General features: G+C 42.1%; 1 protein-coding gene across 1 annotated transcript; it reads left to right on the forward strand.

Annotated features, from left to right (window-relative positions):
- Positions 1–10,957: 10,957 nt before the first annotated feature.
- On the forward strand, positions 10,958–11,563 carry LOC107280951 (verprolin-like). Its single transcript, XM_015783099.1, has one exon. It carries the CDS (start codon positions 10,958–10,960, stop codon positions 11,561–11,563), a length of 606 nt encoding a protein of 201 aa, XP_015638585.1.
- The last annotated feature ends 434 nt before the right edge of the window (positions 11,564–11,997 follow it).

Consider the following 11,997-nt stretch of genomic DNA (forward strand, 5'->3'; position numbering starts at 1 on the left):
TATTATATGTTAATACTCCCTCCATTTTATATTAAGACGGTTTGACACAAGTTTGATTAAATTGATAAAAAAACATAGCAACATTTTTAAGAGAAAACAAACATACTATCAAAACAAAATTAATTTTAGATTTAATAAATGTAATCTTGTGTTTTAAATGTGGCTATTTTTCTAAAAACTTAACCAAGCTTAAATAACTTTGATTAGAAAGAAGTTAAATTGTTTCATAATATGAAATGAAAGTATTGTTTAAGGTTAAAAATGATAACTGTTGGTATTTCTTAACGACATTACCAGAAATATAATTCCTAGTAATGGCGCAGAAATACTCCTGGTATATTTTGGTTACAGAGTTCATCCGCAAGCGCACGGATATACTATTGTAGCATTTCACCCGAGAGTATTCCAAGGGTATCGTATTTATTTAATCCTGTGGAAAGATCATAGTAGAGAGAACCTGACTAATTATTTATATGTTACTTGTAATAATCATAGTCTAAGCAGGGGTTAAGATAAATCCAAAGGTAGAGTGACACACAAGCAGGAAGCTACTCGTTCTCATACTAAAATATCTAAGCCAAGTGGAAAGAAAAAGAGAAAGAGGATCTATTCATATACTTCTAGTATACATAGTATACATACATCCTAGTTATCTGACATACTAGCTAATACCCTCTATCCGATGCCCTCCTGGTACTTCGAGAAGCCACCCCTGACTGTCGAGTTCCTTACGACAGCCCATCATGACCATACAACCGGGGCTAAATACGGAGGAGTACCCTCCCCTGGAAATTAACTTAGGACTATATACACGCGCGAAGGAATACCCTTACTGATCTGTCACCATCAGCGGCCCACCTCTCATCCGCAGCATATAACCCTAAATAATGATATCCCGTAATCTAGAAACCACTCCTAAACTACCAGATACTACTCTAATATCATCATCATGACATAGAGTAATTGCATAATCAAACACTATACCCGTACCAAATCATCTCCCAGATAAGCTAGCAGTATACTCAGTATAACATGAACATAGGGTAAAGTTGGCATTCATATACTCGGAAAGTATTCCAATACCATAAATGTATAAAGAAGAGTATTCTAATAAAAAGTACAAAGCTTACAAAAGAGAAGAGAAGAGCTACTAGAGCCATACCCAAACTCTTCCGAAGGCTTCCGGACTCCGATTTCTACTCTATTCCTATTCCACTAGCTTGAGAACACTAAACTAACTTGAGAGAATATGAGAGAACTCTTGTTTGAGGTGTGTGAAAAGAGTGAGGAAGTGAAGTCCTTTTATAGCCTCCCAATGACGATCATGGCAGTTGGAATGGTCGGAAATGCCCTCTAACCGTCATTGGGGAGCAATCCTAGACGTCCACGCCAAACCCTATGTCCAACGGAGCAGATGGGGGTTCGGCCGAACCCCCTGGTTCGGCCAAACCATGGACTAGTCCAATCCAGCCCATTTTCGGCTAGCGTCCTCCTAGACTTCTCCTCTCTGCAGGCTTGTGAATTTTAGCCTAATTGGTCATGTCATTTCTGAGTTCTTGGCTCATTCATACATAAGTCTGATCCTCGACATCGTCCGATTGATTTATCGTCTGGTTTGATGCCGATTCCTCTCCATTTTATGGTTATTCTCTGCAAAAGGTTAGTGATCCAAATACTAGTGGAATATTATTATTCTAACATGGATATGCATTGCAACCATAACTAGTTCTCCTCTATTTTGGTATTATTGACGGGCGAAACTGATCGTTAACGACCGTCAACAATAACCAACGAAAACATGGCCTAGCATTGTAGCTGCTTTCTTATTATAATCTGAGAGTCAAATTCCCAACATTGTAACCCCTCGTGAAATATGTGAAAGATTGACCGTAACCCCGTACACCCTTCATAAGAAAAAAAAATCTAGTATTAGATATTGAATATGCTAGTACTATAAATTTAATTAAAAAACATCTATATTTGTACTATTAGGATATATCCACGTTTAATACTAAGGAGGTGTTTAGATGGGGCTAAAACTTTTTAGTACATGTCATATCGGATGTGCAGAAACTAATTTGGAGTATTAAATATAGACTAATAAAAAAACTAATTTCATAAATGAGAACTAATCCACGAGACGAATTTTTAAGCATAATTAATCCATAATTAGCAAATGTTTACTGTAGCACTATATTATCAAATCATGGATTAATTAGGCTCAATAGATTCGTCTCACGAATTAGTCCAAGATTATGGAATGGGTTTTATAGTTAATCTATATTTAATACTTTAAATTAGTGTCAAAATATCCGATGTTATTTAGTCACTAGCTCCCAAATAACCTCTAACAATGAATGGTTTTCATGGGACAGAGTACGCGAGAAAGAAAACAACAGAAAAGTCTCGTGGGCGCAAACCTGGTAGCAAGAGGGGCCCAGGTGGTCCCACGTCCCACGGGTCCCACCGCGGCGAAATGACCCATCTACCCTCACACCCCAGCAGAGCAGAGCAGCAGCACGGGTGACGTCGGCACAGCGATTCGGTTAGGCCAGGTCAGCGAGAGTGCGAGGCGTGGGCCCCCCACCCCTGGGGCGACGACCGGTCCAATCCAATCCAAATCCTCTTCGGACATCAAGGGCTAGGAGTAGTAGGGGGGGCAGCAGCCGCAGCGGGCAGCGGCACGCGGTTGGGTGGTGATTCCAATCACGGTCTCGCTCGCTCGGCGATCGAGCCGCTGCGCAGCGTAGCGTTGGTCGTCGCGTGCCGTGCCATGCATGCACCGCACTGGTACTGCGCCGCAGAGCGTGACATACGGCGCCCCAGGACGGACGCCGGGCAGGCAGCCAGGCAGGCTCGTGCTTTTTCGTTCTTTTGAACACAGACAGGCAGACGGCCAAAGGACGTCTTGGACCGTAGCAGTATGCATCATCAGCATCACAAAGAGAGGAGAGAAGGGGGAAAAGAAAAGCAGAAAGGTTTGGGTCGAGAGCTGAGCAAAAAAAAAAAGAAAGGGGGGAGATCGAGACCGTACGTACGTACGTTTTGATCCTGATCGATCGGTGATTTTGCTTTGGGAGATCGAGAGCAGGGATTTTGGAATAGGAGTGGTTCCTTCTATTCTCTCGTGTCAAGGCTACCAAAGCATCTGTTTGTGTAGCTCTTTTTTCCTTTTTTAAAAGATGTTACTCATACTCTGTTTTGTGTACTAGTGCTAATTGCAGTGACTTTGTCGAGCAGCAATCTGTGGAAACAGCGGGCTTCTAGTTGTATACTGATGTTAACGGACCGTGTCTAATCCCCCAATCCAAGAAAACATGCACTGCGAGAGTGGCACTGTGGCAGCGCAGTTGGCTGTCTTTCCCTCAAACATCGCCAACCTGCTGGCTGTCCTAGTACTTTGTGCATAAACTTCCAACACATTCTCTTAGGGTGAGTTTGAGGAATAGGGGATTGAGAAGATTGGGAAAATACGTAAAACGAGGTGAGCCATTAGCATATGATTAATTGAGTATTAACTATTTTAAATTGCAAAAATGGATTAATATGATTTTTTAAAGCAACTTTCCTATAGAAAATTTTTGCAAAAAACGCACCGTTTAGTAGTTTGGGAAGCGTGCGCGCGGAAAAAGATGTGCTATCTCACTCATTTTCCATGGATCGAACGCACCCTTAGTTTAATTAATACTGTAATGAGTATTACTTTTGATATTTGCACCAACTAAAAATACACATATACTAGTTTTTTTTGTATATTAGGAACTTTACCCGTATGGAAAGAGCTACTCCGTATATACGTCCATGGCTGCCACCATGTTTAATTGTGTTCCTCCCAAATATTTTTTTTCTACTGATGTGAGCTAGTAGCAAATTAATATGTACTCCATCCGCACTAAAAATATAATAACCTAATAGGAGATTAAAACAATGTATTTTAAAATGAAGGAAGTTGTAAGTTTTTTTTAGCCCGAATGAACACATATATGTGAAAATTAGTAATAAAAAACTATGAAATGCTATTTCATTCGTCTCAAATTATTTGTCATTAGCATTCAAATTTTTATTAAAAATATATATCACTCTCACATTTCAAAGCATATTTTATGCTTTGCCCCTCATCAATACTCCACCCCCACCTTCATCCCAAAGTGGTACTAAGGTTGTGTTTAGTTCACACTAAAATTGGAAGTTTGGTTAAAATTGGAACGATGTAACGATAAAGTTGAAAGTTTATGTGTGTAGGAAAGTTTTGATGTAATGGAAAAGTTCGAAGTTTGAAAAAATCCTTTGGAACTAAACACGGCGTAATACTATTGTAATTAATAGGGGTAGCTCAGTGATTTATCAGAACTCCATATTTTATCTTTTTCCTTCATATTTTATCAGAAAATTGCTATAATGATACTCTATTAGTAATTTGAAATGGAAAGCATAATAATAATAATAATATAAGCCACCTAATGGTGCACTTGTCCGAACAATAGCTCTTTTGGAGTAGTAGTAGTTTCTTCTATTCTCCTGTCAAGGCTACCAAAGCTTCTGTTTCTGTAGTTTTTTTTTTTTTGGCAAAATTTACCACACGGCATGCAAAAATCGTGTAATTGACTGAGAGACCGCGAAAACGTGACACGGCTGATGAAGACTAAAAAAATGTAATTAGCCGTAGAACACAAGTATCATTATTTTATTATTTTCGGGTCAAAAGAGTGAGATATTTATCTAAATGACCAGATTGCCCCTTCTCTTTCCTTCTTTAAACTTCGGTGGGTTCCACGTGTCATGGACAGTGTATGTTTAATCTAATTTTTAATAGGTTTTTAACCACCTGGGCCCACGCGTCATGGATTAATTTATTCGTAATTAGTAGGGTGATTACTATTTGCTAATCATAGTGGGGTCCACATCTCTCTCCTATCCTCTTCTTCCTCACGCACGCGGCGGAGCGGAGAAACGGTGCGCGGCCGGCGCGACGGCCCGAGTCGGGACGGCTCGGCGCGCGGCGGAAAAAGCGGCGGCGCTCCGCCAGGGTCTCACCGTCGGCGACGGCGAGGCGCGGCGGCCACCATACGCACAGCGTGACGGACAGGTGCACCGTGGCAGACAGGTGCGCGGCGGCGGCGGGCAGCTGCTAGTGCGGCTGCGGTGTCGGTGGCGCGGACTTGGCCGAGCACTACGCCGTGGCGGCGCCGGCGGCATTGCAGAGCGGCTGCAGCAGCGGGTGGTGGTGGTCGTAGGGCATCGTCGGCCTCGGTGCCATCTCCGGCTTCACGGCGTTGCTGCTGCTAGCTGTTGTTGTTGGGCATCGTTCTGCACTCACCTACGGGGCGCCATGCGGAGGAGGACGCGCCAAGTCGGCACAAAACCAGCAGGAAGTCGACCACCTATCGCGGCGGCGGGCAACTCGTCACGGCGGCGTCCGCCTCCACCTCAACAGATGGATCCGGCGTTCCAAGTTCCAACGGCAACGAGCAACTCGTCACGACGGCGTCCATCGCCATTGTGATTTGTGCATTGCATTTGATCGATTTGTTGCCGTTGATTGGTTTCTTGTTGATGTGTGTGCAGGTTTGAGGTGGATCCATGGCGACGGGTCGGTGGAGAACAGGACCCGGAGCCCGCTCGCCATGGTGGTCACTGTCGGCCTTTGTTGCTTCTTCTACGTGCTCAGCCTAGCAGCTACGGCAGGGGCGACAACATCGCCATGGCCTTGAACCTGCAGACCGCGGCCTGCGGCGGCGGCGACGGTGCCGTGGGGCTCAGCTTCGAGTACATGTTAATGAGGCCGAGGGCATTTCTGTCCTTTTGAAATTTCTCTCTCCTCTTTTTTACCGGAAATGATAAAATATTGTCTCGGGTGTACTACAGCTAATTACACAAATTATAAAATTTTATAATGTCCATTGGCAGTGTCACTTTTTTTTTTTTGTCTTCCAACTAATTACATATATCCAGTGGCAAATTGTGCCCTTTTTTTTCCTTTTTAAAAGATGTCACCCCTACTCTGTTCTATATACTAGTGCTAATAGCAGTAACTTTGTCGAGCAGCGATCTGTGGAAACAGTGGGCTTCTATACTGATGCTAAGAGCAAGGTTAATAGTATAGCCAACTACTAACTCTAATTCATCTATAGCCAATTTAATAGCCAATTTATACAATAGTTGCTTACTATACTATTAGCATATGGTCCCACTGTCATACACACATTGCGTCTTGGAGTCCGTGCTGCAGCTGGCTACAGATTTGTAGCCCGCTGCTCTTCTCTCTCATCTTTTATCTTATTAAAATATGTTTGCAGCTGGCTTATAGCCTGCTATTGTACCTGATCTAAGAGCAAGGTTAATAGAAGCGCTCGCTGCTTACTCCAGTAATTTCCACGTCTGCTATAGCCATGGTAAAAAGTTAATACATACAACAAGTAGTCTATCCATCTTTTTTTAGTTGCAATAGTCTATTATTTATTTATTCTATCTTCTCTCTCATTCTACATCACATCTTCATTCTGTATGGTGTAGAAAGCATGCAACGGGTCCCACATTTTATTTTGGAGAGTTTTTTGGAGAGTGTGACGCTAGCGCTTAATTAGAGCAAGTATAATAGTGAGCTATAAGCCTACTATATAAGCTTATGTGGAGGAGAGAGATAACAAAAAAATCAAGAATGTTGGCTCTCATGCAAGAGTTAGCTTAACACAAACTCCTGGGTAAATACATTAAATGTATAGGTGAGAGATAGAGAGGGGAGGAGAAAATTATAGCCAACCTTATAGCTAATCCATTATATATGTTGGCTTTAAAATGGGCTAATAGTAGGAAGTAAGCTCTACTATTATCCTTGCTCTTAGAGCAAGAAGAGCAAGTATAATAGTGAGCTATAAACGTACTATAAGCTTAGGTGGAGGAGAGAGGTAGTGAAAAATTAAGGATGTTGGCTCTTATGCAAGAGTTAGCTTATCACAAGCTTCAAGACAAATGCATTAAATGTGTAAGTGAGAGATAGAGAGAGGAGAAGAAAATTATAGCCAACCTTATAGCTAATCTATTATATATGTTGACTTTAAGATAGGCTAATAGTAAAAAGTGGGCTTTATTATTATCCTTGCTCTTAGTCGCCGGCTGGTCCTCTCTCTCATCAGCTTTTTGCCAACTCAGCCTTTGAATTTGTTATCGCCGGCTCTTCAGCCCCTATTATACTTGCTATAACAGACCGTCTCTAATCCCCCAATCCATGAAAACATGCACCGCGAGAGTCCTCTCAAACATGGCCGACCTGCTGGCTATCCTAGTGCTTTGTGTCCTCAATCTTTTTTTCGGTTTTTTATTAATAATGACAATACTCCTTCCGTCCTAAATTATAAACTCAATAACTTTTAACTAATAATCATACTAACAGTATTATACTTATTATATCATTAGATTTATATTTTAAATTACTTTCATGTGATGGTAATTTCATATTTGTGGGGATATAACATGAAATAAATTAATTGTCAAAATATATTATTGAAGACCGTGCAAATAAATAGATATATATATATATATATATATATATATATATATATATATATATATATATATATATATATATATATATATATATATATATATATATATATATATATATATATATATATATATATATATATATATATATATATATATATGGAGTATCACTTTCAATACGTGCACCAACTAAAAATACACGCAATTTATTTTTAGATATTAGGATTTCAATCCTGATGAATAGAGTTATATGCCTATAACTCCACCATGAGAATTAATCGTGTTTGCCCAAAAAATTATGGTGATGTGAACTAGTGGCAAATTATTAATTTTTTTTAGCCCAAATGAATACATATATGTGAAATTAGTAAAAAGGAATTGTGAAATGCTACTCCGTCGGTCTCAAATTACATTCCTTTTTTTTTTCAAAATACCTCTCATTCCCATGTTTCAAAACATTTGGCTAATATCTTCTCTCTCTGCGCCTTATCAATGCATCTGCTTTTTTATTGTAATCCACTCCTCCAGCTCAAAGGCGTACTAATGTTGTAATTAATAGGGGCAGCTCCATAATTTATCACAACTCCATATTTCATCTTAAAAATTGATATAATGGTTCTATGTAAGTAATTCGGAATGGAAATTAAGTATTAATATAAACACTTATAGTTGTAGAATACAGAAAATAAACTTAAAGAAAACTAAAAAATCAAACTTCTTTAGATTATAAAAACGGGTTACCAACCAGCAAATTCTTATAATATTAATTATAAGCTTTCCTAGGTATGGAGGGAGTAGGTAAAGAGGTCTTACACCTGTTTTTATCGTATCATTGTTAATTAGGCTTGAAAGCACGTACCAGTACATCTTAACATGATATATATCAATATAATATATATGCATTCAGGACATGTGCCGAAAATGTAGTTAAGATGATTTAAAATCAAGCTTTTTTTTAGGCTTCTAACAGTACAGTTCGATTTTACTACTGCACAATTAATACGCACTTACTGATTCACATGTGATGGGAGGGTTAATGAAACCGGCCAGGTCATTTGTAGCCAATACAGTTACAGTCACTGCTCATATATCCTGTGCAGGTACAAGCAGGCAGTCCGGACCGGCCGGACCCGATCGATCGATGGATGCATGGATCGAGGGCATCCCAAGCCAGACGGTACAGATGCAGTGCAGGGTACGCGCGTACGTGCCGTGTGATCTTTGATCGATCCCTATTAATATTGGAGTACTGATCCGTATTTAATTAGTACCCACACGAGAAGTAATTGGAGCGTGTTAATGCACTGCTCCAGCTTCCGTAGCTTCCGTGCTTCTCCTGTACGACGGGCCTAGTGCGCTTCCACGTTTACATGCACGTACGTCCCCTCTAGTGGATAACGAATTAACGATCTCGATTATCCGAAAATGTTTTCGTTCTTTCAGAATTCCTAATTTCTCGATCCAGTTCATCACGATGTTCACTTTATACTATGAGTACCTATATGACATGACAGAAAATCCTAATTTAAATTATATAATTTTTAACTGTTGAAGTTGTCTTGAGATTTGTAGCGTGTGTCACACTTCCCTTGCATAACACCACCGACTATGCAACACCGTTTTCGTGATCCCTTCTCCTCCTCGCCAACGCCGGAAAGGTGCAAGCCGTGCCGGTAAGGCCTCCCTTTCCCTCTCCTTTCTTCTCATTCCCCACCTCTCATCCTCCTCGAGCTGACGCCCGCGATATACCCGCATCTCATCGTTTTCGTCTCCGATGACTCCCCGCTACCAAATTCGCCACCATGGGTCATTGTCTCCTAACCTTTTCGCCCCACTTTATCCCCGTCGCAAACACCATCCCAACATCCACCATCGACCCCTACAACTTCAACAGTGATGTCGCCGTCTAACTACCGGCCCGTTCTGCCGCGCGTCCACCATCGTACAGCGTCTCTCATGGTCATCCTTTAAAGCTGGTGAACTCCTCCTCCTCCCATCCCCTTTCACCCCTATTCCAACTTAGGATCTTAATCTGTTCCTCCGTGAGAGTTTGGGACGTTACTGACACTGGAGAAGAAGATGAGGTCATCAGATATAGAGGAGAAGGGTCTAGAGCACGGATCGTAAAGCACATTTAGTGATCCAAAATCGATAAGATTTGTGGATTGATTTTAACTAGTTTTTATGTATGAATCTGATAATATATAAAAGTTTGCTTATTTTGAGATGGTGGCATTAGCACCCTATGATATTGGCGAGTTTCATTGTCGGCTTCGCCTGTGGTACGGGTGATATTTATGCATGAATGCACATGCACTAGTTGCATTTAGGGGGTGTTTAGAGCCAGGGGTGTAAAGTTTTGGCGTGTCACATCGGTTATTATATAGGGTGTCGCATAGGGTGTTCAGGCACTAATAAAAAAACTGATTACAGAATCTGCCAGTAAATCGCGAGACGAATTTATTAAGCATAATTAATCCATCATTAGCAAATATTTACTGTAGCACCATATTATCAAATCATGGAGCTATTAGGCTTAAAAGATTCGTCTCGCAAATTAGTCACAATTTGTGCAATTAGTTATTTTTTAGCCTATATTTAATATTTCATGCAGGTGTTCAAACGTTCGATGTGACATAGCGTACAATTTTGGGGTGGGATCTAAACACCCCTTAAGAACAATCTTGATTTAAATAAACATTCGACAAAACCCTTGCTCTTAAAATAAAGGGTTTGTTCAGTTTGTGCCAAAATGAACGCTACCAAAATTTAGTAATGCCAAAATTTTGGCAAATTAATAACATTGTCAAAATTTTGGTAGGATTAGTTCAATAGTGTTGCCAAAATTCTATATGTATTGCCAATAATTAGTAACAAACTAAATATAACCACATAATTATCAATTTTACCAAATAATGGTATGGTTGAAACTGTCATCAATTTGAACAGCCCCAAAGTCGAGGTGCGTCATGTCTGACGGTGAGAATCTCACGCGCGTGCTACTACACCGATATACATCAAGTGCACTCAAACATGAAAAATAAAAAGTTAGTTAGGGTAATTGCGTATTTGCTGCGTATTTGCCCCTGATTTGGAGTGTAACTACCAATTTAACCCTAATTTTTCAAGTTTGCTCATTTGACCCTTATTTTAAAAAATGAAGGTCGGATCTAACCGTATTATGTGAAGGGCAAGCTAACAGTGTTAACTTCAGGGAAAAATAGACGTTTATACCCTTGCTCATTTGACCCTAGTTTCTAAAATTGTTTATTCAACATTTTTTTTTTCACGCGCCGGCGTGCTCCCGAGCCGCCAAGCTCTGCCCTCCACACGCTGGCGAGCTCTCGTGCCGCCGCCCAGCCTCCTCGGGCCGACAAGCTCCCGCGCCGCCGCCCGCCCTCGCATGTACCGCTGTCGGCAACCATCTGGCCTCCGCGCGCCAACGAGCTCCCACACCATGCTCCACGCGGTCACTGCCGTGCGCCGACACGACCGCCCATGCTCCCACCGTGCGCCGGCGCTGTCACCGCCGCTCCCATCGCGGGTCGGCGCCTCCAAAGCTCCCGCCGTCGCCACGGCCGTCCCTGCTCAAACCGCACGCCGACGCCGTCGCCGCCGCTCCCACCGCGGGTCAACCCCTTCGCCGCTCACGCCGTCTCTCCCGCTCCCCACCATCGCCGAGGCCGCCTCTGTTCCCACTACGCACTGCCGTCGCGCTCCCACCGTGGTTTATCGCCTCCGCCGCTGCTCCCACCGCGTGTCGCCGCGGTCGCCGCCGCCGGTGGTCCTCCTGCCCTCGTCGCCTCGCCCCTCTGTAGCCGTCGTGCTGCCGGTGGTCCTCCTCGTCGCGCCGCTGCCGTCGAGCCCAGCTGCCCCCCGAGCTGACACAACCACTGCCGATGGTCTGCCAGCCCTCGTCGCCCCTCTGCAGCCGCCGCTGCCGCTGGCGGTCCTCCTCATCGTGCCGCCGCCGTGGAGCCAACGTAGCCGCCGCAGCTGCAGCCGCGATGACCGTCGCACCTCCAGCCATTTGTGCTCTGGTGAGAGAGGATACAGAGCATAAGAAATGAGTAAATAAGGGCATTTTAGTTATTTAGGCTTGTAAATTTATTTTTTTTAATTTGTTCTAAATGGAACCCTGACGGTTTTTGGAAACAGGGTGAAACGGTAACTTCAATTTTGAAAAACGAGGTCAAATAAGCAAACTGGGAAAAACGATGTCAAATTGGTAGTTAAGCTTCAAAGTAGGGTCAAATAGATAATTGTCCCAAAGTTAGTATACATGAAACGGATAGGGAAAATTGGAACTATGCCATTATATGACGTGTTACAACTTATTGATATATTACCAATTTTTCTAAAAGGATTTCTATGAATATGCACATGGACAAGCACTTGTGAGGTGAATAACCAGAGATGAAGTATTTTTGAACGTAGCTGGTAAAAATAAAAAAAAATGTGTTTTTATTAACAGTAATATGTGCTGTTTTTTTTCCT

This window comes from Oryza sativa, chromosome 5, assembly GCF_034140825.1.
Source record: "Oryza sativa Japonica Group chromosome 5, ASM3414082v1".
NCBI lineage: Eukaryota > Viridiplantae > Streptophyta > Magnoliopsida > Poales > Poaceae > Oryza > Oryza sativa.

What these genes read in the sequence shown, in the direction of transcription:
- LOC107280951 (XM_015783099.1), top strand. Translation starts at nt 10,958, where the DNA reads ATGCTCCACGCGGTCACTGCCGTGCGCCGACACGACCGCCCATGCTCC.